Source organism: Haliotis cracherodii, unplaced genomic scaffold, assembly GCF_022045235.1.
Source record: "Haliotis cracherodii isolate W230 unplaced genomic scaffold, xgHalCrac1.p SCAF_24, whole genome shotgun sequence".
Taxonomy (NCBI): Eukaryota; Metazoa; Mollusca; class Gastropoda; order Lepetellida; family Haliotidae; genus Haliotis; species Haliotis cracherodii.
This window is the reverse complement of record NW_027266280.1, coordinates 9686849-9713800: the sequence shown is the minus strand read 5'-3', so window position 1 is coordinate 9713800 and position 26952 is coordinate 9686849. Positions and strand designations below refer to the sequence as shown.

At 39.8% G+C, this 26952-nt stretch overlaps 1 protein-coding gene across 1 annotated transcript in view; it reads right to left on the bottom strand.

The window, feature by feature from the left end:
- LOC139472433 (mediator of RNA polymerase II transcription subunit 15-like) overlaps nt 1–26301 on the bottom strand; it is a 37070-nt gene extending 10769 nt beyond the window's left edge. The window contains exons 1-2 of the mRNA XM_071254910.1: nt 26239–26301; nt 10572–10732 (exon numbers count right to left, since the gene is read on the bottom strand). Coding sequence (XP_071111011.1) covers nt 10572–10633 — 62 coding nt within the window. The 5' untranslated portion in view covers nt 10634–10732; nt 26239–26301. The remainder of the gene's footprint in view (nt 1–10571; nt 10733–26238) is intronic.
- Between the last annotated feature and the right edge of the window lie 651 nt (nt 26302–26952).

Genomic DNA, 26952 nt, shown 5'->3' with positions numbered 1-26952 from the left:
GAGCATCAATCCATGTAATTTGGATCGATGACATGCTTCAACTAAGTCCACAAGACTGACCACCCGATCCAGTTAGTCGCCTCTTACGACAAGCATAGTCACCTTTTATGGCAAGCATGAGTTGCTGAAGACCTATTCGACCCCAGGTCTTCACGGGTCTCACAAAAACACAAATTCTAAAAGAATTAACCGTACAATTTTTTGTTGAATTTAAACGCATGCTGAAGGAGTCTTATTTTTTTTTCCAAACTTGTTTGGATTTGTGTCTGAAGAAACCCAAACTCGCTTGACGACATTCCTTGTACAACTTAAATTCAAACTGGGGGTACATGACCTCAAGGTTCAGGGAGGTCAAAGCATCCATCTTCAAGTACCTATCTAGTCTGTGTTCCCTGCTCTAATAACTGCCTTAATAGACTGATTCATTGACTACAGGGGCCTGGTTAGGAGAGGCGTGATACGAGACAATACCGACCAGTCTCCTCCATGTGGTGTGTCAGATATACTATCTCCACCATTCATATATGTAAAATAGTCAGCTTATCTGATGATGGTGTTGAAGGGTGCCATTAAATATGACACAAAGATGGCACTGGTGATTTCTTTTGAAATTCGGACGACATGTTTTCGTTTCTAGAAAGATCTGTTTTTGTGATGTGGTACGATCGCCGACACATGTCGACACAGTCATTTGGTCGATGAAGTCAGCTTCAAATATGCAAGCTGAGTCATGGAACTGTTAAAGAATGATTCCAGTGTTAGACAATATCTCCACTGTCCTCAATAAAATTCTTTAGGGATGACCAAAGAATTATTTCAGGGATCATTGCTTTTTACAATTTAATTTAAGGATGAGGTAGGACGAGGGCCCCATTTGGCCCAGTAGAAATGTCAAATTTTTGGGAAGATGCAAATTAGAAGTCACCAAAAATATCATCTTAAGCAGAATTATTTCTAAAAAGGTACTCATTCACCTAACCCAAGGGAAAACAACAATACAAAATACCCAAAGAAATCCATCAATACTCAGTGTGAATGGCAACATGAATAAACCATCAGTGGGTTAAAAAGTCTCATTGAGCATTGTCATAGTACATATGTCATTCATGAATGAACAACCACGTTCCTCAAAGGAGAGACAGCACCACACAAGTTCATGCACACATTTGTTCCTGGTCAGTTACTTGAGTGAGTGAGTGAGTGAGTGAGTGAGGTTTTACGCCGCTTTTAGCAATATTCCAGCAATATCACGGCGGGGGACACCAGAAATGGGCTTCACACATTGTACCCATGTCGGGAATCGAACCCAGGTCTTCGGCGTGAGAAGCGAACGCTTTAACCACTAGGCTACCCGACCGCCCCCAGTTACTTGACAGTCAGTCCGGTATGGTGGTATATTCAGTAGGCCTAGTATTATTTTCACTGATTAATTCAAAATGAACTCATGCATGAAATGTAAGCACCACAGTTATGGCACACATCGCCATAAATGCGTTCCACTAGTTTTATTCTGTTGTCTGGTAGTATAATGACATTCCTCATTTTGTACAAGCTTGATCCTACCATATCTAATAGGAAAGGTAGCTGCCTGGCCCTGCTGATAATAACACTGTAGCCGAACCATATACCTCCATCACTGTACCAATCTACTTGTGTCCTGTACCTATCTACATCATGATGGCTCACTTGTTTGACCAACACTGGTAACAATCTACACCTTGTCACGTCAGTCATAAGTTAAGAGTGAGTGAGTGAGTATGGTTTTACCCGCTTTTAGCAATATTCCAGCAATATCACGGCTGGGGACACCAGAAATGGGCTTCACACATTGTACCCATGTCGGCAATCGAACCCGGGTCTTCGGCATGATGAGCCAATGCTTTAACCACTAGGCTACCTGACTGCCCCCTGGTAAGTTAAGAAAAGTAATCTTTAAGGAAAGCCTGAAGTGAAGCAGGTCTTAAATGTTTACCACTTCGGTGAAACCCACAAGCACTCGTATGGTGCTGACAAACCTAGAAACATAATCCGGACAAACAGGGATTCGAAACCACAATCATATGTTTCTGTCATGACCAAGGGACGCAACTCTGCACAGCGAATCGCAGCGACTACTGGGCCACCCGTGCCATTTTTCTGAAAATTTATAGACGGACATTTCATATATGTCATGTCTCCGCAAAACCGATCTAGTGGTTGTTCAAGTAGTGTCCTTGTTTCTACTGATGATGGAGTCATACTATGGTGTTGAGAAACCTGATCTGAACATCGCAATAAAGAAATGAGGTGACCAGACCAGTTGGCAAAACATAAACAGTTGAAAACATCCCTTATGGTGACAGACATTCGGTCTCACAAACTGCCCGAGGCCAATACCAGAATCCTTCCAACAACCCAAACCTTAGCAGAAAGGAACACAACTCTACACAGTGAATTGCAGCAACTTGGACCATGGGGCCACCTGGGCTGCCATTTAAATAAGACTGCATCTAATTCAACAATCATAGAGTACTTAAAGATCATAAACAGTGACAGGAAACTATCACGATAATGGAGTGAGTGAGTGAGTGAGTGGGTGAGTGAGTGAGTGAGTGAGTGAGTGAGTGAGTGAGTGAGTGAGTGAGTGAGTGAGTGAGTGAGTGGGTGGTCGAGTGAGTGAGTGGGTGAGTGAGTGAGTGGGTGGGTGGGTGGGTGGGTGAGTGAGTGAGTGAGTGGGTGAGTGAGTGAGTGAGTGAGTGAGTGAGTGAGTGAGTGGGTGAGTGAGTGAGTGGGTGGGTCACATTGCATTCAAGGTCACTGCACTTATATAGTGACATGCTTGAACGTGTGTGTGTGTGTGTGTGTGTGTGTGTGTGTGTGTGTGTGTGTGAGCAATATTCCAGCTATATGACAGTGGTCTGTAAATAATCGAGTCTTGACCAGACAATCGAGTGATTGATATCATCATGACATGCATCAACCAAGTCAGCGAACCTGACCACCTGATTCTGTAGTCACCTCTTACGACAAGCGTAGATTGCTGAAGACATATTCTACCCAGGATCTTCAGAGGTCAGTAACAACAAGTACCATCTTTTAATGTCTTTAGGTATGACATGTATGGGAACCAAACCACAGACCTTCTGCTCTCCAGGCAGGCACTCTATCCACGACTAAACCACAGACCTTCTGCTCTCCAGGCAGGCACTCTATCCACGACTAAACCACAGACCTTCTGCTCTCCAGGCAGGCACTCTATCCATGACTAAACCACGGAGGCAGTTCACCTACTATGGAATGTGGTATGACCACAATCCATATAAACAGCACCCTAATACCCTCAGAAAATCAGAACACATTTAGTGTTCAGGACGGCTATCCCAACTTGTTTATTTGGAGACATATCAGCCCTCCATCTGTATCCGATTGAGAGTTTTTCCAGACAAACAAGTTTTTTTCTGAACAGCTTGCATGAATAACATACCAGTAAGATGGTATCATCGGACAATGTACAACTATACCACAATCCATATAAACAGCACCCTCCCCTAATAACCTCAGAATATCAGAACACATTTAGAGTTTAGAACAGATTTCTCACTAAACTTGTTTATTTGGTGAAATATCAGCCCTCCATCTGTATCTGATTGAGAGCAAGAGTTTTCCAGACAAACAAGTTTTTTTCTGAACAGATTGCGTGTATGACATACCAGTAAGATGGTATCATCCAACAATGTACAAGTATTAATGACTGCACCCAAATCCTATACAGGATTCTATATGTTCCTACACATTCATATATTCTACACAGTCCCGAACTATATCAATTTCCCTTCTGTCCATCCCTTACTGTAATGCTATAGCCCTTAATGACTTCCTCTGTGGTCTAGTGGTAGAGTGTCCGCCCTGAAAGCAGAGCGTCTGGGGTTCAATTCCCGGCCATCACACACCAAAAGACGTTAAAAGATGGTACTTGTAGTCACCCAGCCTAGTGCTCGGCAATTAGGGGTCTAAAACAAGGACTGGTCGGTTCGTAGTCAGTGTACTGTGTCTGAGTGGGGTATTCATGCGGCATGGTATCTCAGTGGGGTAGCACTATAAAATTGGCATTATTCCGGACACACACAGACACACAGACACACACACAATCTTGAACGTGACAACTCCATTTCACCTCACCTATAGCCCAAAATGAAGCAAGTCTATATTTTCCCCAGGTTCAAACTCCCATCTCACTGGGGCTTCTTCTAATTTAAATGCAGTTACTTGTTTCTATCAAAGTATCGTATTTTCAGACACTAAACGTAAGTCTAACCCCAGTGTTAATCATAGTACTCATGTTCTCGAGATATTGACTGATAATCATTGCTTCACACTGATATATAGGGTTCCATTTCTCCCTGCTGCAGACACTCAACAAAGTCCCGAAGCATGGTGGATCTCCATGTATAAAGTCAGGGTAGTGCACGCAAGTTTTTGTTCACATCATGACGAGGACATAGTGTGCACCCATCCTTTTCCAACTCCTGGATCTGCCTCTGAGAAGCAGCAGTTAAGACGACAGTTTGTGCCAGACATGTTGATGTCTCAATTCTGTATTGTTACCATGGTCCACATCCCACTGGCACTGACAGTCTGGGGTTTGTCACACTCCCCAGGAACCATGTTGGGAGAAAAGGGACGTTCCACGGACAACTGGTTTCGCCCTCATCAGTCAGACCCCGTCCTCCTAGGGAATCGTCCGGTGACAGCGTGCAGCCTGTCATAGCTTTATTGTGCAAAACTTCCCGAGGATGTGGAAAATTGGATTTCTACATCCGTTACACATACAACATTTGGGGATGTCAGATTTTTAAAAGCTGTTTACTTTCTAATTTCTTGGAGGCAGTCATTCTATAATTGCAAATCTGTGAGGGAAGTTTATTTGAGTGAAACATCCCTGCTGTGAGTTCAATCAGGAGACTAGAGTGTTATCAAATGTTTTACATGACTAATTATTCCTGCGTATGTGACACAACCATTTCCTAACTTACTTACAGAAGATTTTGAAACGAGTCATTAATGACGCAATAAATTCACTTAGGAAATCAAATTCAGTTTTTACAATTTATTTGTTTAAAATACTGACCCTACTCCGCTAGTTGTTTAAAATAAAACAAAACTACAAAGTATCAGAATTAAATGAGCTTTACCGTATTCGACATAATAAGCGCCCAGGGTGCTCTCAAAATTAGAAATAGGGGGCTCTTATTAGAACATTATTTTGACGAAAAACAACAGAGATGAAAGATCGTATATTTCGTGGTTTATGCTGACAGCCTGAAATGTTTATATACGACAGATATATTTTTCCAGAATTTAATTGCTCATAATTAAGGGTGCATAAAACAAACGTATCATGCACGAATAAATAGTCTTGTGTAAATTTATCAATCGGAAGGGACGCTTATTGGGATTGTTCACTAGCAAATATATAAGCCAATATCGCCATGGGCACTTATTAGAGCGGGGTGCTTATTACGTCGAATACGGTAATATCTTTCAAAAATTAGAAACTTTGAATGACCCCCAAATGAAGTGGTGTACAGTGTTGTATAGTGTTATATCATGTTAGATCATGTTGTATCATGTTATACAGTGTTATACCACATACAACAGTATATCATGTATACTTTATCTAATATCGTGTATAAGACGTCATATCACATAAAATAACACACCCAAAATAACATAATCTAAAATAATCTTATGCAATTTCCCAAGCAATATTCATCTTGTGGTCTTCTCCATTCAATTGTGTTTCAAACACTGGACACCACTTCTGACTGTTAACAGGTGGGCGAAGGTTATATAACATTCACAGAGGAGAACAAGTCAAGCTGGCTGCGTCACGTAAGTAGGAAACTACTGTAAATCCTTGAATAAACGCCTTCCTTGAATAAATTCTGGGTCGTATAAGGGAGCATCCATTTGATTTGCATAGGGGTGATGGGAAATAGTTCTGAGAACAATGTAGTTTTTCAACAGCCGTATCCAATAAGCTATTTATTTAAGGAGCACCATCAGGCAATCTATTCATTTTCACTTTTAAGAGAAGCATTTTGATGTTTCGAAACGTGAAAATACTGTGATTTCTACAAAATATTGTTTGTAAGGATCTGTACCGCATACCGCATATCAGTATGAGGTAGAGAACACAAGGCTTAGAAAAATAAATGCCTGCCTTGAAAAACGCCCAGACTCGAGACCTTCATAATAAATCATTTATTCAAGGATTTACAGTATCTCAGGTGAACCCCCACAAAGAAGGGTCAATCCAGAAGCAACCATTGACAATTATCATTTGAATTTGAATCCAACTCACTCCATTCTCAAGCTCTAACCCCTCCAGTGAACAGAGACCTCAAGGTCATCCACACATGTGAATCAGCTGAGAAAATAACTTCAGTAAATATCAGTACCTTATGAAAGATACTTAGCATGCTTAGTGAGATTAAAATGCGTTTTTTCAATTGAAGTATTCAAGTTGTCTTCAGTTTTCCCATTGAAACTGCTGTCTGATATGCTGTTAAAAGTCTGACGTAATCTTCTCATGCCTTGTGAATAAACATGGACCTTGTCTACATAAACTTGCTATGTCACGAAGTTGTAAATTAGAAAGTAAATACACCTCTCACTGTTGTATTGAATGTGTGAAAGTATATGTATGTAAGTATGTCATGGGATAAAGAAGGCGATGAGTCACTCATACCGTTCCCCCCTCTAGTGACAGCCCTCCCCCCGACCTACCCATTGAGGAAGTCTTGACTACCTCCCCATTGTCAATCTCCCACCTCCAAACCCATGTGAATCTCCCACCCTTCACCCTAAGTAATGAAAAATCCTCCCAACCCCACCTCGACCACCACACACACACCCTATGTAAACCCAGTGTCAACTCCCATGTCAATCTTAAATCCCATGACAATCCCCCACTCGCATGACAATCCCCCACTCGCATGACAATCCCCCACTCCCATGTCAATCCCCCACTCCCATGTCAATCCCCCACTCCAATGACAATCCCTCCCGTCAATCCTCATCCCCATAACAATTCAACACTCCCATGACAATCCCCTCATCAATCCTCAATCCCATGACAATCCCCCACTCCCATGTCAATCCCCCGCTCCCATGACAATCCCCCACTCCCATGTCAATCCCCCGCTCCCATGACAATCCCCCACTCCCATGACAATCCCCCACTCCGATGTCAATTCCACACCCCCATGTCAATCTCCCACCCCATGTCAATCCCCCACTCCCATGTCAATCCTCAACTCCCATGTCAATCCCACAACCCCATGTCAATCCCACATCCCCATGTCAATCCTCCACTCCCATGTCAATCCCCAACTCCCACGTCAATCCCACACCCCCATGTCAATCCCACATCCCCATGTCAATCCCCCACTCCCATGTCAATCCTCCACTCCCATGTCAATCCCACACCCCCATGTCAATCCCACATCCCCATGTCAATCTCCCACCCCCATGTCAATCCCCAACTCCCACGTCAATCCCGCACTCCCATGTCAATCTCCCACCCCCATGTCAATCCCCCACTCCCATGTCAATCCTCATTCCCATGTCAATCCCACACTCTCATGTCAATCCCACACTCCCATGTCAATCCCACACCCCCATGTCAACCCCACACCCCCATGTCAACCCCCCACCCAGATGTCAATCCCACACCCCCTTGTCAATCTCCCACACCCTATGCCCAGTGTCAAGCCCTACTCCCACCCCAGCCACGGAGATCTTGACAACCTCTCCACACCCAACTCACACTAATACCCCCAGTGACCCCCACAAAATCGCCCCCCTCCATGTCAGCAATACAGGAGACACTGACAACCTCTCCCCACCCCACACATACTCCACACAATAGGACCCCAGGGCTCACTGAGTTTTAAGGAGAAGTTAAAGAGACTGGCATCAGAAGATCGACTACCTCGTTGAGGCACCTCACAAGGATCATATTTACAACCAACAAAACATGTGATCAAGTTTCCCGTTTTAAGACAGGCGACATGAGACATATGACAAGAAGACAATTGAGAACAAAGTTTATATTTCACACTCTTCTAACTTTTGGACCTACTCACTCCTACGTAACAATAAATCATGAAAAAAGCTTCACAATTTACATAATACTAGACAAAAGACCTACTAAAAACAAACATATTTGAGGCTTTTTATGTATGACATGACCCTTACGTTGCTAAGCAAGGACAAACCTAAAAACATACTCCGGGCAAAACAGTAAAAAAACACCTCTGACGTCTAGCGGATAGAGCATCTGCCCAGAGAGACGGAAGTCGGTGGTTCAATCCCTGTCCGTGTCATACCAAAAGATGTTAAAAGATGGTACTTGTTGTTACCCTGCCTGGCATTCAGCATTAAGAAGATAAAACAAAGACTGGTTTGCTCGGAGTCAGTATACTGTGTCTGAGTGCATGAACAACGCAATTGAAGTGCAATCATCTTGAACTCGACATTAAACTCCATTTCACCTCACCTAATCTTAAATTAACTTTCAATCACCGAAACGGATCAGTGACCCCACATCTCTTTGCCTTATATCCCATTAATCGGTAGTTTTATTGGCAGTAGTTTTACTGTATCTACACTCCCTACATACAGGTAATTTAATCTCTGTCACACAACACAAGTTGTCTGGAACACATCATATACCAGTTGGACAAGTTCTACAGCTCCACTGCCAGATTCACCCCCTATCTGTTTTAGGACCCCCCAAGCTAAGTTATGTGACCTCCTACGTGTCATGTGACCTCCCACGTGTCATGTGACCCCCTGTCTGTCATGTGACCGGCTGCATGCTGTTCCAGCTCCCCAGGTCACCAGGGTCACATGTTCAGCAAACATAGGACCCCCAGCCTAACACAGTTACTCAAGGTTTATGTCTGATACCTTGTCTTATATGTCTTACAGACAACGTAATGGTCATGCCCTTCATCCACTGATGCAATAAAACTTGACAAGTCTTTCCTGATATTTCTTTACGTCTGCAAACATATTTAAAAAAACTAAAACTTTGGTTAAAAAAAAAACTTGATGATTTGTGTCATTACTTCAATGATAAAAATTAACATATTAATAATATTTAACTTCAAACCTTAAGTTTTAACCTACTCAAATCAACTTTTCAACCTGAATCCAATCTTTATATCAATTTACATTTTAATGGCCTTCTTTTCCAGATTGTGGAATATTTTGTAAGGAAACACGGAAGATATCTTTTTCATCATCGTCGTCATAATCTCCATAAATGTCATCATCATCATCATCATCATCATCATCATCTTTACCATCATCACCACCATCATCATCATCATCATCGTCATCTTTACCATCATCACCACCGTCATCATGTTTGTGACATCATCATCATCATCATCATTATCATCATCATCATCATCATCATCATGTTTGTTCCATGTCTGTATGTACTGTCCATGTCAACATATCTGCACTGGATATCCCGATTGAAAATTAACAAATGATTCTCCTCACCAAATTATATTCCCATCATGTGTCATGACATCACCATCGGCACAATGTGATTCTTGAGTCACAGTCACATGATCATCAACTAGGAGTGACTTGGCACACAATATAGTCCACCTTATCATATCAAAATGTAATCACATGCACAATACTGAATTGGAAACTCTTAAGATCATTTCTTTCACAAGTTTGTCAGCAAAAGACACGTCTGTGAAAGAAGTGCTTCCTCCACTGAGAGAGTGCACTACTATTTCAATTAATAACATCCCCTTGATATTCTCCCGAAAAGGATTTGGTTGGTTTGTTGTTTAACGCCGCACTCAGCAATATTTCAGCTATATGACGGCGGTTTGTAAATAATCGAGTCTGGACCAGACAATCCAGTGATTGACATCATGAGCATCGATCCACGCAACTGGGATCGATGACATGCATCGACCAAGTCAGCGAGCCTGACCACCCGATCCCGTTAGTCGCCGCCTTTTACGACAAGCATTGTCGCAATTTACAGCAACCATGGGTTGCTGAAGACCTATTCTACCCCGAATCTTCACGGGTCTTACCCGTAAAGGAATAAAACATGACAGACCACCCTTAATTATTCCTTTTCACAGACAAGTCCTGGGGACTAGTGTAAACCTTATTTCACTTGTCCTCAAAGTTTGGAGCTTGTCCTGCTTGACTGAGACAAAAATGTTTAATATGTTTACATTATCCGTTAGTTTTATTCCCAATTTGCAGAAAAATTAAACATTGAGAAATGGTTCATAATTATTGTCCCCAAATGCTAGTAGTCAATGAGGACTACCATCAATGGACTTTCACTTGTCCTCCTCAGCACAATGTATTAGTCCTGGTCTAGAAGACAAGCATGGATTTCGAAGGCTGCACACCAACCAGTATTACAGAATGTGAATCAGTTTCAAGGCCAGAAGATTATGCTTCATGTTTTACATAGTTCTGGACTCTGATTGGTCACTCAGATGTGCTATACTCCCTATATCAAACTAATTACTTACATCTGTGCCACAACTCTCTCTCTTAACATTGTGTCAGCAAACGAGTTTGTTTGTAAAGCCATGCTTCCAAATGTCTTAGTGTCTCCGAATACTGCGACAATCCACCGGAATCACAACACAAGCACTCAGTAATCCAAGATGGCCGTCTTGACAAGAACCACCTGGAAAACAAATCAGTAAGGTTAATGGTAATCCAGGAATTGCTAGTATTGATTAATCTTGTTTAGGGATATTCCTATTACTTACTTAGACACCAAACATGACACATTCTTGGAAGTATTTGGCCCAGCACAGCTTCCTTATCTCAATATCTCTATCAGGGGCAGTCGGGTAGCCTTGTGGTTAAAGCGTTCGCTTGTTACGCCAAAGACCCAGGTTCGAATCCTGACATGAATACAATGCGTGAAGCCCATTTCTGGTCCCCCCCCCCCCCCATCAAGTTGATGTCACATATTAACACTTATCCAGCCTACACCCCTGTGATGAATTAATCTAGTACCTATACAAGGATCTCAATATATGTATTAAACAATAAAAGTTTTAAGGTGGCGACATACCAGTAAAGTCTTTCCACCGGTTGATTTTTGTTACCATCGCGAGGTGTATATTTCTCAAATAAGAAAACATTTCTATTAAATCCAGTACACAAATTTTAGCCAAATTCGCTATGAAAGAACATGACAATGGTATCATATCAAGAAAAGTAATGTTATGACGTTGCTCCGATAATGCGTCTTAGAAATTTCAATCGGCCCAAATACTAATTGTAATACTGATAGAATCTCAGTGACTGAAAACACAGTTCTGAAGTTATAACTGGCTCATATACCATGGTAGTACACAGCTCTGAAGGTATAACTGTCTCATATACCATGGTAGTACACAGCTCTGAAGGTATAACTGTCTCATATACCATGGTAGTAAACAGCTCTGAAGGTATAACTGGCTCATATACCATGGTAGTACACAGCTCTGAAGGTATAACTGTCTCATATACCATGGTAGTACACAGCTCTGAAGGTATAACTGTCTCATATACCATGGTAGTAAACAGCTCTGAAGGTATAACTGGCTCATATACCATGGTAGTACACAGCTCTGAAGGTTTAACTGTCTCATATACCATGGTAGTTGGGAGAACCCAACAGCTTAAACCGTTTTAAGCAAGCAAGTTTTAAGTCAGTTCTTGTCTGCACCGACAGTGATAGGTTTTACAGATAATGTTACACAAAGGGACATATACAAACAGTTCGATCTTCTAAAAGTAATCACATTACTATGGAACTGTATCAAGAACAATACTTACAGTTTGAACTAAATCCCACAAAATGCCACCAAGTCCCACGACACAACCAACTTGAAAACCAATCCTCCCGAATCACTGACTGTCCACATATGAATTTACTCACCCATCTACGGAATAAATCTCACAAAATACCGATGATAACAATCATCATCCTCATGACTAACCCCCCACAACTAGGTAACACAATAACGTAGATCCTCCTTGCTTTGAACGGCCGATCACCTACCTTGCTTCCGACGAAACTCCCTCGGATATTTGAATCTACAAAGTTTAACCTTTCATTCTGCTCAGCCAAGCAAATCTAGGTCACTCTAGGTGCAGAGGAGTGTCACTTGAATCATGGGACATTGGAAAAATATATCTGGAGGGGTGTCCCTGTCTATTTATATTGCCCTATATTGCACTATAAATCTCGTGACTGTCCGGCAACCAATATGGTAGTCATAGCAACATTGATGTCATGTGACGTTACCCTGGCATCAAGTAATAAAGGAATTCATAAAGGATTCAATATTTCCGTCCAACATAGCTGTGGTATTGTGTTACAGCGGGATCCAAATATAAAATGGATTTGTTGGTATTAATTACCGTGATTAATTTGTAAATTATGTTTTTCAATATTTCGCAAAATTATATAAACCGGAAAATTATCAAAAAGCCCAGCTTTAATTACACTCATGACATAGGATGACTGTGCTTAGAGGATGGATTATAATTATATTTAAATTCTTTCTCCACCGTATTAAACACGTCATGCTTTGTGTATGTCCTGGTCATGGTTTTATAAGTAGATGAGAATGCTTGTCAATATCGACATAATGGCGTCTATGTTGTGCATATGCAGGCACAGTCAGCTGCTGATCGGGAGATGAATCTCGCTACATATTGCCATAGTGAACTAAGAAATTCCATAGCAATTTTTGCATGAAGCAAACATAAAAAACTCAGAAGTGAACAGAACTTTGCCAGTTGGATATAAGAAATCCTAAACTATTTTAATCTATCCATTTTCAATCCATTCTTCCATCCATCCACCCATTCTTGCAGCCATACATCCTTCTATCCAGTGTTTGATTTAAGGAACTCCATTTAATTTGCACCAGGTGCATGTTTACATGGAAACCTAGTTGCACAGGACAAATAGAGAATTTCACCCGAGTCTCTTTTGATATAAAATATATCAACAAGAGTTGATAAAAGTGGAAAATCTCCAAGGCTTGACAATGAGTTTTTCCACTTTTATCAACGAATGTTGATATACTTGATATCAAAAGACACAAGGGTGAGATTTAATTTATCATCCAACATCATTCTTCTGTTTCAGTTTGTAAACAGTAATAAGCAGTGTCTTAGGTGTAAAAAAACTGCTAACAGCTTCAGTCATGTCAGTAGCAGAGCCATTAGTTATGTCCTTTTATTGTGATGTCATGGTAACCAGTGACATCACAATGGTCTGCAAAGCATTGTGAGGCAATTTCACTGCAGCAATTTCTACAATGTAGATATCGCTTGATCTCACAATGAATCTGTTTCAAATCCATAACCCTAAAAGATGGCTCCAGTAAAGATTTGTATAAACCATGTCATATAACTCATATACCACATCCAGATGTCATAGGACGATATCCTCCATCTGGTGCCCCGTGTATATTGTACAGCAGGCAACATCCCACATCAGCTTGTTCCAATTACCTGACAACACCACATGACTCAAAGTCATGGCCATAGCAAATATATGCATCATGCCATTAAAATATATCATTTGACACAGATGGAAATTAGCACTACCCGCTAGTCAAGTCTAGATTTAACCCAATGGTATCCTAAGGGCCAGTAGAATTTCAAACATTTTTGGGGTATTGCTATGTACCGTATTCGACGTAATAAGTGCCCCGCTCTAATAAGCGCCCATGGCGATATTTGCTAATATATTGGCTAGCGAACAAACCCAATTAGCACCCCTTCCGATTGATCAATGTACACAAGACTTATTTATTCGCGTATAATACGCACTCGTGTGTTATATGCACCCTTAATTATGGGCAATTAAATTCTGGAAAAATATATCTGTCGTATATAAACATTTCAGGCTGTCAGCATAAACCACAAAATTTATCTTTCAACTCTCTTTTTTTCACCAAAATAATCCTCTAATAAGAGCCCCCTATTTCTAACTTTGAGAGCGCCCTGGGTGCTTATTACATCAAATATGGTATGCACTATTCTGGCAAGTAGATGCTCCGATATAACACATCAGCAAATGCACCATGAATTTGTAGTGCTTGAAATTAAACCTCCACATTTGCCATTGACTGAGTTAAAAAGCGATAACTAGGTAGAAATTCTAATATATTTCACAGGATTCAAGCAAACCAACTCTACATGTGAATTTAACCAAGTTCCCTTAAACGCTGCACAAGGATATCTCCCTATTATGTTGACGTTGACATGATGCATACAAGTACGTTACACACAAATATCATCATAAAAACTAACTAGCAAACTCGAAGTCATGGATTCAATTTTAAATTTACCTCACAAATCAAGCAAATCCTCTATACAATCAAATCCTTACAAATCCTTGGCTGGCAAATATCGGTGATTCAGCTCCCTGGCAACCAGATCTCTAATGAGCTCAACTGAAAATACTTTATCCCTGTCAACTAGCAGCATGATACTTCAGCCCAAGGCAACAGTTGTCATGTCCTACCGGTGTGACAACTAGTCCTCACTTTACAAGTCATGATCCTCTGTTGGAAGGGGCAGAGGTAATCTTATGCAGCATCCTCAAGCGATGATGCAGCTGTTGAATAACTGTCTGCACTGACGATGTCCCGAGACGCAATCAATAACCAACACACATCCCTCTGCTAGACACAATGCAAGAAAACAATCCCCCTGTTTTCAGCTTAGAAGTGTACTACTCAACTTTTGATAGGAATAATGAGATATGTCTTTTTATTTAATTATACACTTGTATATATGCTTGTATAAGGAAAGATAAACAATCCCTATCTAAAGTGGAGTAGTATATATTGCAGCCATAACGTTCAAATCATTGGATACAATAATTATTCAATTTTTAGTATTCTCTATGCTGATTGATCTATTGTTTTGTTCTGTCTTGTTTGTTGTTTAATGCCGCACTCAGCAATATTCCAGCTATATGACGTCGGTCTGTAAACAATCGATTCTGGACCAGACAATCCAGTGATTGACATCATGAGCATCAATCCACACAATAGGGAAACGATGACATGCATCAACCAAGTCAGCAAGCCTGACCACCCGATCCTGTTAGTCGCCTCTCACGACAAGCACAGTTGCCTTCTACAGCAAGCATTGGTTTCCCCAAGACCTATTCTACCACGGATCTTCACGGGTTGCTGAAGACCTTTGATCAGTTGAAGCAATATGACACAACATTGTTTTATTGTTGAGTCCTATAAGATATGACATCATCCCTTCTCAGTGGACCCGTGAAGATTCTTGGTTAGAATAGGTCATTAGGAACAATGCTTGTCGTAAGGGGCGACTAACGGGATCGGGTGGTCAGGCTTGCTGACTTGGTTGACGCATGTCATCATATCCCAAGTGTGTAGATTGACACTCATAATCAATCACTGGATTGTCTGGTCCAGATTTGATTATTTACAGACAACAAACAAAACATATTATAGCATCTTCGAATGGTTGCCTAAAAACCTTGTACTTTTGTCACAAACAACATGAACAAGAGTCTTTAAATTGTGATTTCCTCACCTTGCTTTCAGTTCCAATTTACTGTTTGGATTAACACATGGATAGCGCCATTCATTTTTTATTTTTTGTTAATTGGTCTGCCGCCCCAACTGAAAAGCAGCTTAAAAAGAAATAAAGGAAACAAAAAAGGTATTTTTATTATGCCTCCCGCTAGTTTTATAATCCCTCTTATCAGTCAATCCACAGCAGAATGATTTTCATATAAATAAATGCTGACACAGCTATTCATATTTAGTTTTATTTCGACCGACCTTGTGTGGGAAAAGCTGGAATAAATCCATGAAAAACATAAATTTAAAAAAGCGTGTCCTAAATTTAGGTTACATTATTTAAGCATGAACTACTGGTATCAGAATAATGCTTAGACATGGCCCCAAAGGATGAACACCTTCAACATGTTCAATTTCATGAGCTGGTTAGTTTACACCAACCTGTGGCAAAATCTAATCATTAAATCGACTTGGAAATAGTGTCTTCCACATTACAGCCTGACAGATTATATAATATTCATTCACCTTAACAGCTTGAAATGTCAACAAAAGCAGACACGTATGATTTTAAACATCAATATTTTATCATAATGCATCTATTCTGACACATATTGATCACATAGGAATTCAGCTAAGCCGTCAAATTTTGTAGTTGGATATGGTACACTGGTACTGTACAGTGGCCATGGATTTAACTGGGATGCCAAAGGATCCCTTGGAGGGCAAACTGGGAAATCTTTTTTTATGGTTCAAAATTGGGATTTTTGTTTTCTTATCTTCAGGGGTATTTTGACGTTGAGGTGTAACATTGCACTCAAAACAATAATGTAAAGTCAAGCTTGTTTGACAAGCCATCACATGAGTTCTAACTATCCCATCGGAATTTTTACTGACTGACTTGCAGCTTTGAGCAGGTCTAGAATAGTCCCTGGTGATTGTGCTTGAATGATGTTCAATTGAAGAGGGGGGGGGTCATAACAATATGACAGTTTCTTTGGAGGGTCATAAAAAAAAAATGATACGGTAATCAAAAAAAGTAATATAAGGGTAACGCTATTTTCCAGGGCCTTAACATTTGCAGAAGCCCGAGGTCTTCCATTAACTGCCCGACGAACGAGGGCAGTTGAAAAGACCGAGGGCTTCTGCAAATGATAATGCCCTGAAAAATAGCGTTACCGTTATTATAGCTAAAATGGATGGAATTTGTTATCAAATAAAAAGAAACAACAATATCAGTTTTGAAACATTTACTGCAATCAACATGAATGTCACTGACCCACTTTTACAAATATGGAAACGTCATAGAACACACCAGATGACGTCACTATTGAACGTGACGTCACCTATCCCTATCCTATGACGTCACCCAACAACAGGCGTGATAATGGCCCGTCGTCAAGCAATATGAGGGCATTATCAAGTTACAGTGGACCGCTCATTTCTGATAACATGCGGGCGGTTTAATGATAATTCTATCCATTTTAGTAGTTATAATAATAAAAAAAATTCCATATTCAAGTGGGTCATGAAACGTACAAAGACATGGAGAGGGTTATCCAAAAATATAACAAGCATTAGTGGAGGGTCATTCTTTTCTGTACGATAGTGCATCAAAAAGCTCCGACCCACCAACCCACCCACCCCTGTTATAAATGACTGGTCCCCAGTCTCATGTTAAATGCATCCTATGGCATGCGGTGTACCACAAATACATCAGACGTTTCTACGTCCCAGCAGACATAAGCCGCATGTAACTGTGGCAAATGTATGCATTTCAAACATCGACGGAAATACCACAGCTGTCACCATCCATGGATATACGCCAATAAAACAGACGGAGAATAGCACAGCCTCGTGAAATGCTCTGTTGTAAACTCAAACCAATAAAACGCCGACCCAGTGTATCTAACATGCAGTTCATATAACAACATTGGAATGTAGTGGATATTATCTACCTGGTGTTAGTCTCACCAGGAAAACCTGGTATTGTTGACAATAGTTTGACAAATGTATGTAATAAATGTTTGTTGGTCAATAAACAAACTGCAGGTGATTTCATGGCATTTTCTTGCACTCGTTTCCATACATGAAACAGAGGTAGGCCTTTACCAGACTGTTTGCATATTGGCTTACAAGAGAGCGTGCAGGGCTTGTGGTAGACTAACTTCAAGTCTCCGAAATCTTACACTTGTTAAATTATTTTAATAAAAACATAATAAAATGGAACCCAGAGACTCTTCATATTCCTGACACTGCAGTACCGGTAATCTAGACTTGCCAAACATTAGACTATTAGACATTATAAACTTGCATGGGCTGTGTTGGATATATTTGTTTCAGGGTCTGTATAACAGGCTTAAGGCTTGTGGTGTTGTATAACGATGAACAATGTAGCTGACTGTATCAAAGTGTGCAGTTATTTTTAGTTAATGGTTAAATACGTAATCTGTGAAGGTACATATTTATCTAATATGATAATATTTGTTTGCATTGGTGCACACATTGTTTATATGTTTATACCTCATAAACACAAAAAAATTGATTATTTACAGACCGCTGTCATATAGCTGGAATATTGCTGAGTACGGAGTTAAACAACAAACAAACCAAACCAAACAAACGTTAACTAATGGCAATAGAGGAACAAACACATACTTTTGGTTTAACCACTATGCAAGAACTCTAAATATTCATTTTAAGATGAATGCCTGGAGTAACTCCTTAGTAATTTGCATAGCATGAGTGTAACTTCTCTCTGTCACGATCATGTAACCATGGTAACATTAAGGCAGAAACCAACCTTGTGTTGGTAATGAAACTTTGCTGTAGCCGCAAAATTAAAATAAAATTCCTTCAACATAGTGAGTGAGTGAATGAGTGAGTGAGTATGGTTTTACGCCGCTTTTAGCAATATTCCAGCAATATCACGGACACCAGAAATGGGCTTCACACTTTGTACCTATGTCGGGAATCGAACCCGGGTCTTCAGCGTGTCGAGCGAACGCTTTAACCACTAGGCTACCCGCCCGCCCCTCCTTCAAAATAGGAAGGGGTATTAAATATTGACAAACCAAAAAGCACAAGTTGTTTTTACCTTGACCTTAATCTAGTAGGCAGTTAACAAAACATATATTGTATTCTACTTATTAAATGCCCTGCTCTAATAGGCAGACAAATTTTGAGTCCAATCTGTAAATAATCTTTTTAACTAATTTAAGCACCCTAAACAAAGTACAAAAATTTTACAGGGCTGTTCGACCCGTGAAGATCCCGGATCGGGTGGTCAGACTCGCTGACTTGGTTGATGCATGTCATCATATCCCAACTGGGTAGATTGAAACTCATGATATCAGCCACTGGACTCGATTATTTACAGACCGCCATCATGTAGCTGGAATATTGTTGAGTGTGACGTTAAACAACAAACAAACATTATGCTCCTTTAACAGAGACCACCAGCCAGGAAGAGGTATAGAATTTCCTTGTAACTATTACAGTATTCACGTTTACTGATAATTACCCGTTTTTTACCAGTAAAATTAGGCTTGGACCGGTCATTCATGTGACCCTCAAACGTTGTCGACAGACAGACATATGAAGTACCTTATAAATTCCAACCCCAACCCCTTGTCTATTTTCAAACCAAAACCAGTGAGTGCACCTATTATACCTATTACGGTAACCCAGATTGTAAGCAGTAACTTTAGTATGCGTAATGGTAGAAGCTGAATATCTCATCACAAGTGGCACATAATAGTTGATAGTGTCCCTTTTAAACACTGCACGTAATACAGTCATAAATCTACGTCAGCTTCCTCTAAAGGCATACAAAAATATTGTTTACTTTCTGTGTACAGGAACTTTTCAAACAGAATTTTTTTTACTGATATAGTATGGTAATAAATAGCTCAGGTACTGTAGTCCGTGTATTTGTCCTGACGCTGAGCTGTGGGGGTGATATGTGTCGTCTTACATGTGCACTATCATGTATTTATCACCAGATAAATGGATTCATTTTCATCATGATGAAAACGATGCTATATTTTTTAAAAGAAAACACCTAATGTGTTGCCTGTTGAATGTCTGTACAGTTTACAGTTTCTCAGATTTAACATAAATAAGGTTTGTTTGTTTGTTTGTTTGTTTGTTTTGTTTGTTTGTTTGTTGTTTAACGCCGCACTCAGCAATAGGACGGCAGACATGAATTAGGATGAAACAGAGGTCACTGATGAAGGTGCCGACATATTGGATAGCCATTGTACACATCCAATCAACATTTCAGTAGCCTTTGGACAAGCATTAATATAGACACAGATTGATCTAGGATTCCAAACTACAGGAAACTACGGTTATAACAAACTCGAAGGGAGGGACCACTAATTTTTATTCGTCAGTTCGTTATAAGCAATATATACACCATATATACAATCAAACCCAGGTCTTCGGCGTGACCAGCAAACACTTTAACCACTGGTCTCCCCCACCTACTTTGATTGATTGAGTTGTGTTTAATGCCGCTTTTAACAGTATTCCAGTTATATCACGGCGTGTCAGCTTATTGTGGGAGGAAAGCCCCAAGTGATGCAGGTCTTAGACGTTTACCACTTCAGTGAAACCCACGAGCACGGGAATGGTGCTGACAAACCCAGAAACAATTGGGGCGAACCGGGATTCGAACCCACAATCACAGGTTTCTGGCATGCCCAAGGGAGGCAACTCTGCACAGCGAATTGCGGTGCCTTGGACGAGTGGGCCACCCATGCACATGGCGTATTTTCATGGCGTATCTGAGGAAAGCCCAAAGTGATGAAGGTCTTGGACGTTTACCTCTTTGGTGAAGCCCGAATGAAGACGAATGGGTCACCCGTGCCCCCCCACCTTCTTTGAGTATGGTACGGTATAATGGTAGGACTGACTTCAGAAATCATGTTCACAGTCATGCTACAAGTCTTAACTAGTGCTCGATGTCATTGTGTAGCGACCTACTTCCAGTAGCACCCTCACAACACCATCACCATGATACAACAGCTACCAATTCAGGCAGCTGGCCTACTTAGTCAACATATGGTAATACTGCCATAAGTACCGGTACTGGCACAGTAGTAGGTGTGAATGGACTCATTCAAAGCCTTTTGACTGAATACATTCTACACAAGTACAATATTCCATTGGTAGAGTAAGGCCAAACGCTTTTTAAACTTGGTTTCAAATATGCTGTAACAAAAATTTATTGAAAGCAATTTTATTCCTGAATAAGTAAAAAATCCATTTATTGTTGTTATCAATATTAATAAATTATTTAAAATGTTATAATTAAAACCAGTTGAAAATGTATCTTAAAATCGTCAAAACACAGAAACCTCCATAACATTTTGAGGACAAAAATATATATTTGAAATTGGAATTTTTTCACCTACTGATCTGAATTTTGGGGCCCAAATATGTAAACCAAAAATCAAGTCTGGCCTAACAGAGAAAGGGTCCTGGAACTCCAGGAAAATGGGTCATGAAGACTTGGCAGTGTACAGTCAGGTAAATATGAATATCAATGGTATATCAGCTTACAGAGTTAAGGCTCTTTCGGTTTTGTGGGAACTGTCGGTATACAAGAAGAAGTATATAAGAAGCAGTAAATGATGCATAATGCCACTGTCAGCGCTATTCCACCAATGTCACTGCCGCTGTTCAACAACCAAGTCTTGACACATAGATTTCAGCTATTTGGCCCTTTGGTGTGCAGATTTGACAAATATACACGATTCTATTTTGGGGCACACATGAGATTTTCATTGGTAGTTTCACATACGAGTGAGTTGGTTTGGTTTAATGCCGCTTTGACTGGTACATATTTCAGTTATATCACAGGCTGCAGCGTGTTGATGTAGATCCAAGACATTTACCACTTTGGTAAATCCGACGAGGACGGGGATGGTACTGACAAACCTAGAAACACCATCAGGACAAACTGAGATTCAAACCCAGGGTCATAAGTTCCTGGCACAACAAAGGGATGCAACTTGGCACATCAAATTGTGGCACCTTAGTGCTCTCAATGCTATTGTCAAACCCATTCAGGGCCATAGTAAAAACACCCCCAAATGAAACTTGCAATAACTGTTTAACGAGTAGGCTTTGCATATCATATAAGTTAAGTGTGAAATGCATAAATGCTCAGCTTGCAAAATATCAAAACTTTCATTGGTATATTTACCTCAAAAAGAAAACATTGTAAGTAAGCATCGGCCAAATTTCTTAGCACACAACTACCAGAAATGGCCATTGTTGACTTTTGGCACTTCATGTTGAGCAGCAAGCAGTATGATATTTTCTTTATAATTTTATCATTTCACATTTGATCATTATTTTTTGTTACCCGATGAAACGAAAACACTCAAGTTGCTTAATTCCTAAAAATAGCAACTTTCAGTATAATTAATTATGAACAAAAACAATCTGACCACCTGACATGCCTGACCCACTGGTAGCACACGGTGGTGATGGCTACATTTATTCCAGAACTGACAGGTCAATAACATCAACGCTCATTTGAATAGTGTCTCAGTCCCATCACAGTGGACAGGTTGAATGTGAAGGACGGCCCCAAGTGACACAGGTAGATGTATTCCGCTTTGATGCTCCCCACAACCAGCACGAGGCTCATGTGGACACACCCACAGATTCATCAAGGATCAGTGTCTCAAATATTTTAAAACCTAACAAGACAGTCAGGCAGGTGATCCGTAAGTGTTGCCTGTCCATCTTCAAAGTCACCTGCCCCCATTCAGACATTATAAATATTGAAAATTCGCAAAACTGAAGAGACAAATTGCATCTTGATTCAGTTGAAATAATGCAAACAAATCACTTGAGAATCTACAAGGAGTTATAATAAAACTGAATACGTTAGTAGTCTTAAAATCATCTGCCAGACAGTCGGGCAGGTGGAGGAAAATTTCATGCGGCCTGACAGAAAAGTCACCAGCCACGGGCAGGCGGACGAGCAGTTATTTCGGATGCTGTCAGGGATACCAAACTATGTGACCTTGACAGTCAAATTCAAACTTATTCCAGTTGATGCTCGTGGAATATGGTAAAACAAGCACCAACCCCTCTACTACTACCAACACTAAACTCTTTTATTTGCAAAGTTAATTTAAATGTCTAATTCTATGTTTCTCGACCAACTACATTGAATTAAGGGCAAAATAATTTGCAAACAAATAACTCGAAATAAAATGTCTATATCATAACCGACCCAAGTTTACTAACCATGTCTTGTTTGAACTAAAGTGACCCCTTTCATATGTCGCCTCCATAGATAAACTAGCCTGTTTCACAGTGCCTTAACCATATTATTTTCCCTTTCCACAGCCCTTACTGTAATGCCATAGCCCTAAATGAAGCAAGTCTAGATTTTCCCCAGGTTCAAACTCCCATCTCACAGGACTCCTTTTCAAATTAAAAGTAGCTGCTCATTTCTATCAAAATATATTTGCAGAGACTGAGCGTTAGTCTAGATAAACATGACACATGTATCACAATTTCGTGTCACCTCATATTGCAGGATTATGTCCCTTGTTCAGATCAATACAACAAACAAACCGTTTAAGACTATCATGCATAAAGTGTGTCCGAGGAGCACAATTTACACAAATCCTTGAGTCTTAAAAGGTGAGCTTTATAGTAAATAGTGAATGTTTACGTAGACAAATGGCGGTGTGTCAGAAAGCGAAAAAGTAAACTGGCCTAGATTCATGGCATTTCACCAGACCCATGTGGTGTACTAGTTCTCCCTGCCAGTCTTACGTCTATGTTCATCAATACTGTTCATTAACATAATGTTCCACACAAGGATAACATACAACAGACCAGTGGCTCCAGTCTTACGTCTATGTTCATCAATACTGTTCATTAACATAATGTTCCACACAACAAGGATAACATACAACAGACCAGTGGCCCCAGTCTTACGTCTATGTTCATCAATACTGTTCATTAACATAATGTTCCACACAAGGATAACATACAACAAACCAGTGGCCCCAGTCTTACGTCTATGTTCATCAATACTGTTCATTAACATAATGTTCCACACAAGGATAACATACAACAAACCAGTGGCCCCAGTCTTACGTCTATGTTCATCAATACTGTTCATTAACATAATGTTCCACACAACAAGGATAACATACAACAGACCAGTGGCCCCAGTCTTACGTCTATGTTCATCAATACTGTTCATTAACATAATGTTCCACACAAGGATAACATACAACAAACCAGTGGCCCCAGTCTTACGTCTATGTTCATCAATACTGTTCATTAACATAATGTTCCACACAAGGATAACATACAACAGACCAGTGGCCCCAGTCTTACGTCTATGTTCATCAATACTGTTCATTAACATAATGTTCCACACAACAAGGATAACATACAACAAACCAGCGGCTCCAGTTTTACGTCTATGTTCATCAATACTGTTCATTAACATAATGTTCCACACAAGGATAACATACAACAGACCAGTGGCCCCAGTCTTACGTCTGTGTTCATCAATACTGTTCATTAACATAATGTTCCACACAAGGATAACATACAACAGACCAGTGGCCCCAGTCTTACGTCTGTGTTCATCAATACTGTTCATTAACATAATGTTCCACACAAGGATAACATACAACAGACCAATAGCCCCAGTCTTACGTCTGTGTTCATCAATACTGTTCATTAACATAATGTTCCACACAACAACGATAACGTTCAACAGACCAGTGGCCCCAGTCTTACGTCTATGTTCATCAATACTGTTCATTAACATAATGTTCCACACAACAAGGATAACATACAACAGACCAGTGGCCCCAGTCTTACATCTATGTTCATCAATACTGTTCATTAACATAATGTTCCACACAACAACGATAACGTTCAACAGACCAGCGGCTCCAGTCTTACGTCTATGTTCATCAATACTGTTCATTAACATAATGTTCCACACAAGGATAACATACAACAGACCAGCGGCCCCAGTCTTACGTCTATGTTCATCAATACTGTTCATTAACATAATGTTCCACACAACAACGATAACGTTCAACAGACCAGCAGCCCCATTCCTGACATAAACTCACGTACAAGGATGCACGTTATGAATAGTGCCAGATATTGTTTCATATTCATTATCATACCAACCAATGTAATTGATGTCAATATTCCTTACAAAACCTCCCCAAGTGAATTACCATACCTTATTCAGACAAGACAATAAATCATTTTGTTTTTTCTCCAAAGTGAAATGGACCAAGGAATGTTAGAAACACAGTCCCTGTCACATCTTTTGTTATTAACATTAACATTTGTATTTCAAGTATTTTACAAAATAAACCCCAGAGAATCCCAGACTAATTAAAACTGTCGCTTTCCATTCAAAGAAAGACATGAAATTTGTCTGGCATTATAAGAAACAAAATACATTCTTACTCTGAACAAAGTTGAACACGACTGATATCGTTCTAACAAATTTAACACAAAAATATCCATGATGAGTCATCTGAGACAAGTGCATTATTGTGTCAAGCATGTAATGATTTTATGTCATACCGTCTGGCAACAACAAACTTCAATAGAGCCGCCCTAGCAAATAGTTCCATTACTAGGTGACGATACTCCCACTATTACAACACAGCTTCTGGGCTTACTAGTTATCATAATGGTTCTGAAATAATATTTTTTTAAAAAGCTTCCTATTCCAGCATTATAATTTCCAACACATTACTATAAACATGATATAGCAAGTAGATCTACATACTTAGGTCATTCAATAATTCTTGAACATTACGAAGAAAAAATAAATTCCCAAGAGATTAAGTCACATATTTTGAGTATTTTTTCAAATAATTTTTAAAAATAATTTGTTTGAGGTATATGCGTTGCAATCATGAAAGGATCTAAACATCTTGACTCAGTATCAACATCATACAATGAGAAATATTTCAAGTATTTTTAAGTCCGAGTCAAATTAATCTGTATTCTGTAAACTTACATTTGGAGCGTTTACACTGACATGTTTTCAAACTCAATCCAACACAAAATCCTGTGTTGACCAACATAAAATAATCAATATCTCCTAGGTGCAAAAACACTATATTGATCAGAACAATCAACCCCGGTATGAATGATTCACGCTCCATTGTTCCGCCATATCAGTGAACCTGGCTCAACGACAACCACTTCCTCTTTCCACGTTTACCTAGAGGAAATGTTTGTTAATTTTGTTTTACCTTACTTTAAATGAAAACACGTTAGCCATTGAATAAAGTGTGATCATAGAGATCCAGGTGTACAATTCAACAGCAACGCTTACGTGTCATTACCTGCGCGGTGACGACAGCTTCGAAGGTATACAGGGCACCGGGACAGTGTGCAAGGCGCGCAGTTCGACACTCCCAGCAATCAACAACTAACGGCTTATTAAACTTAATCTCGTCAACCACTCTTACGCTCAGGCTATGCGGTAATATTACGGTTAATTCAAAGTAAGCATGTCTCAACGAAAGCAGTAGAAAAGTGGGAATTATCGGCTAATCCGCAGAGCTAATTAACTCACCTGTGCAGGTATATCGTATGTCCCAATTCCAACCTCGCGGGCAGTCTTGTGCTAAAATAACCAGTTACCCCCCTTGGCACATTCAGGGGAGATAATTTGATTTAATTATTGTTTTATTTTTAATGCACTATTATACATGTATACCGTTTGCGTTGTATGATAAAATAACTTATAAATACAATTTTGATATGTCCAAAGAAGATTATTAATTTAAAAAGAAATTATAATGTATCCAATCACTATTAATAATCATCTCATGTCAAATTAAAATGTTCATATGAATTAATCATATTTGATTAATGTTTGGACTTAAATATCAAGGACAGTAATTTTACTGTTGACATACCAGTATATTCATACAAAATAATACAATAATTTTAGTAATATGGCAAACTAAAGAAATAACATCTTATGTTATCTATCTCCTCTCTAAAAATCTGTTAAACTCGCCTTTTCTTCCACTCTCTGTTTGTTTAATGCAACACTCGGTAACATATGACAGTGGCGTCTGGTACAGACAATACAGAGATTGATATTATCAGCAACAATCCATGCTGTCGGGGTACAAAGACGGCACCATGTCATCGAACCAAGTCTGACACCCCTGTGGCCGTTTATAACCAGTTCTAACTGCATGGTTCTGCCGCTATAAAACCACAAGCACAATATGTGCAGCATATGAACCAAACAGCAACATCCATGCAGGAAATAGAG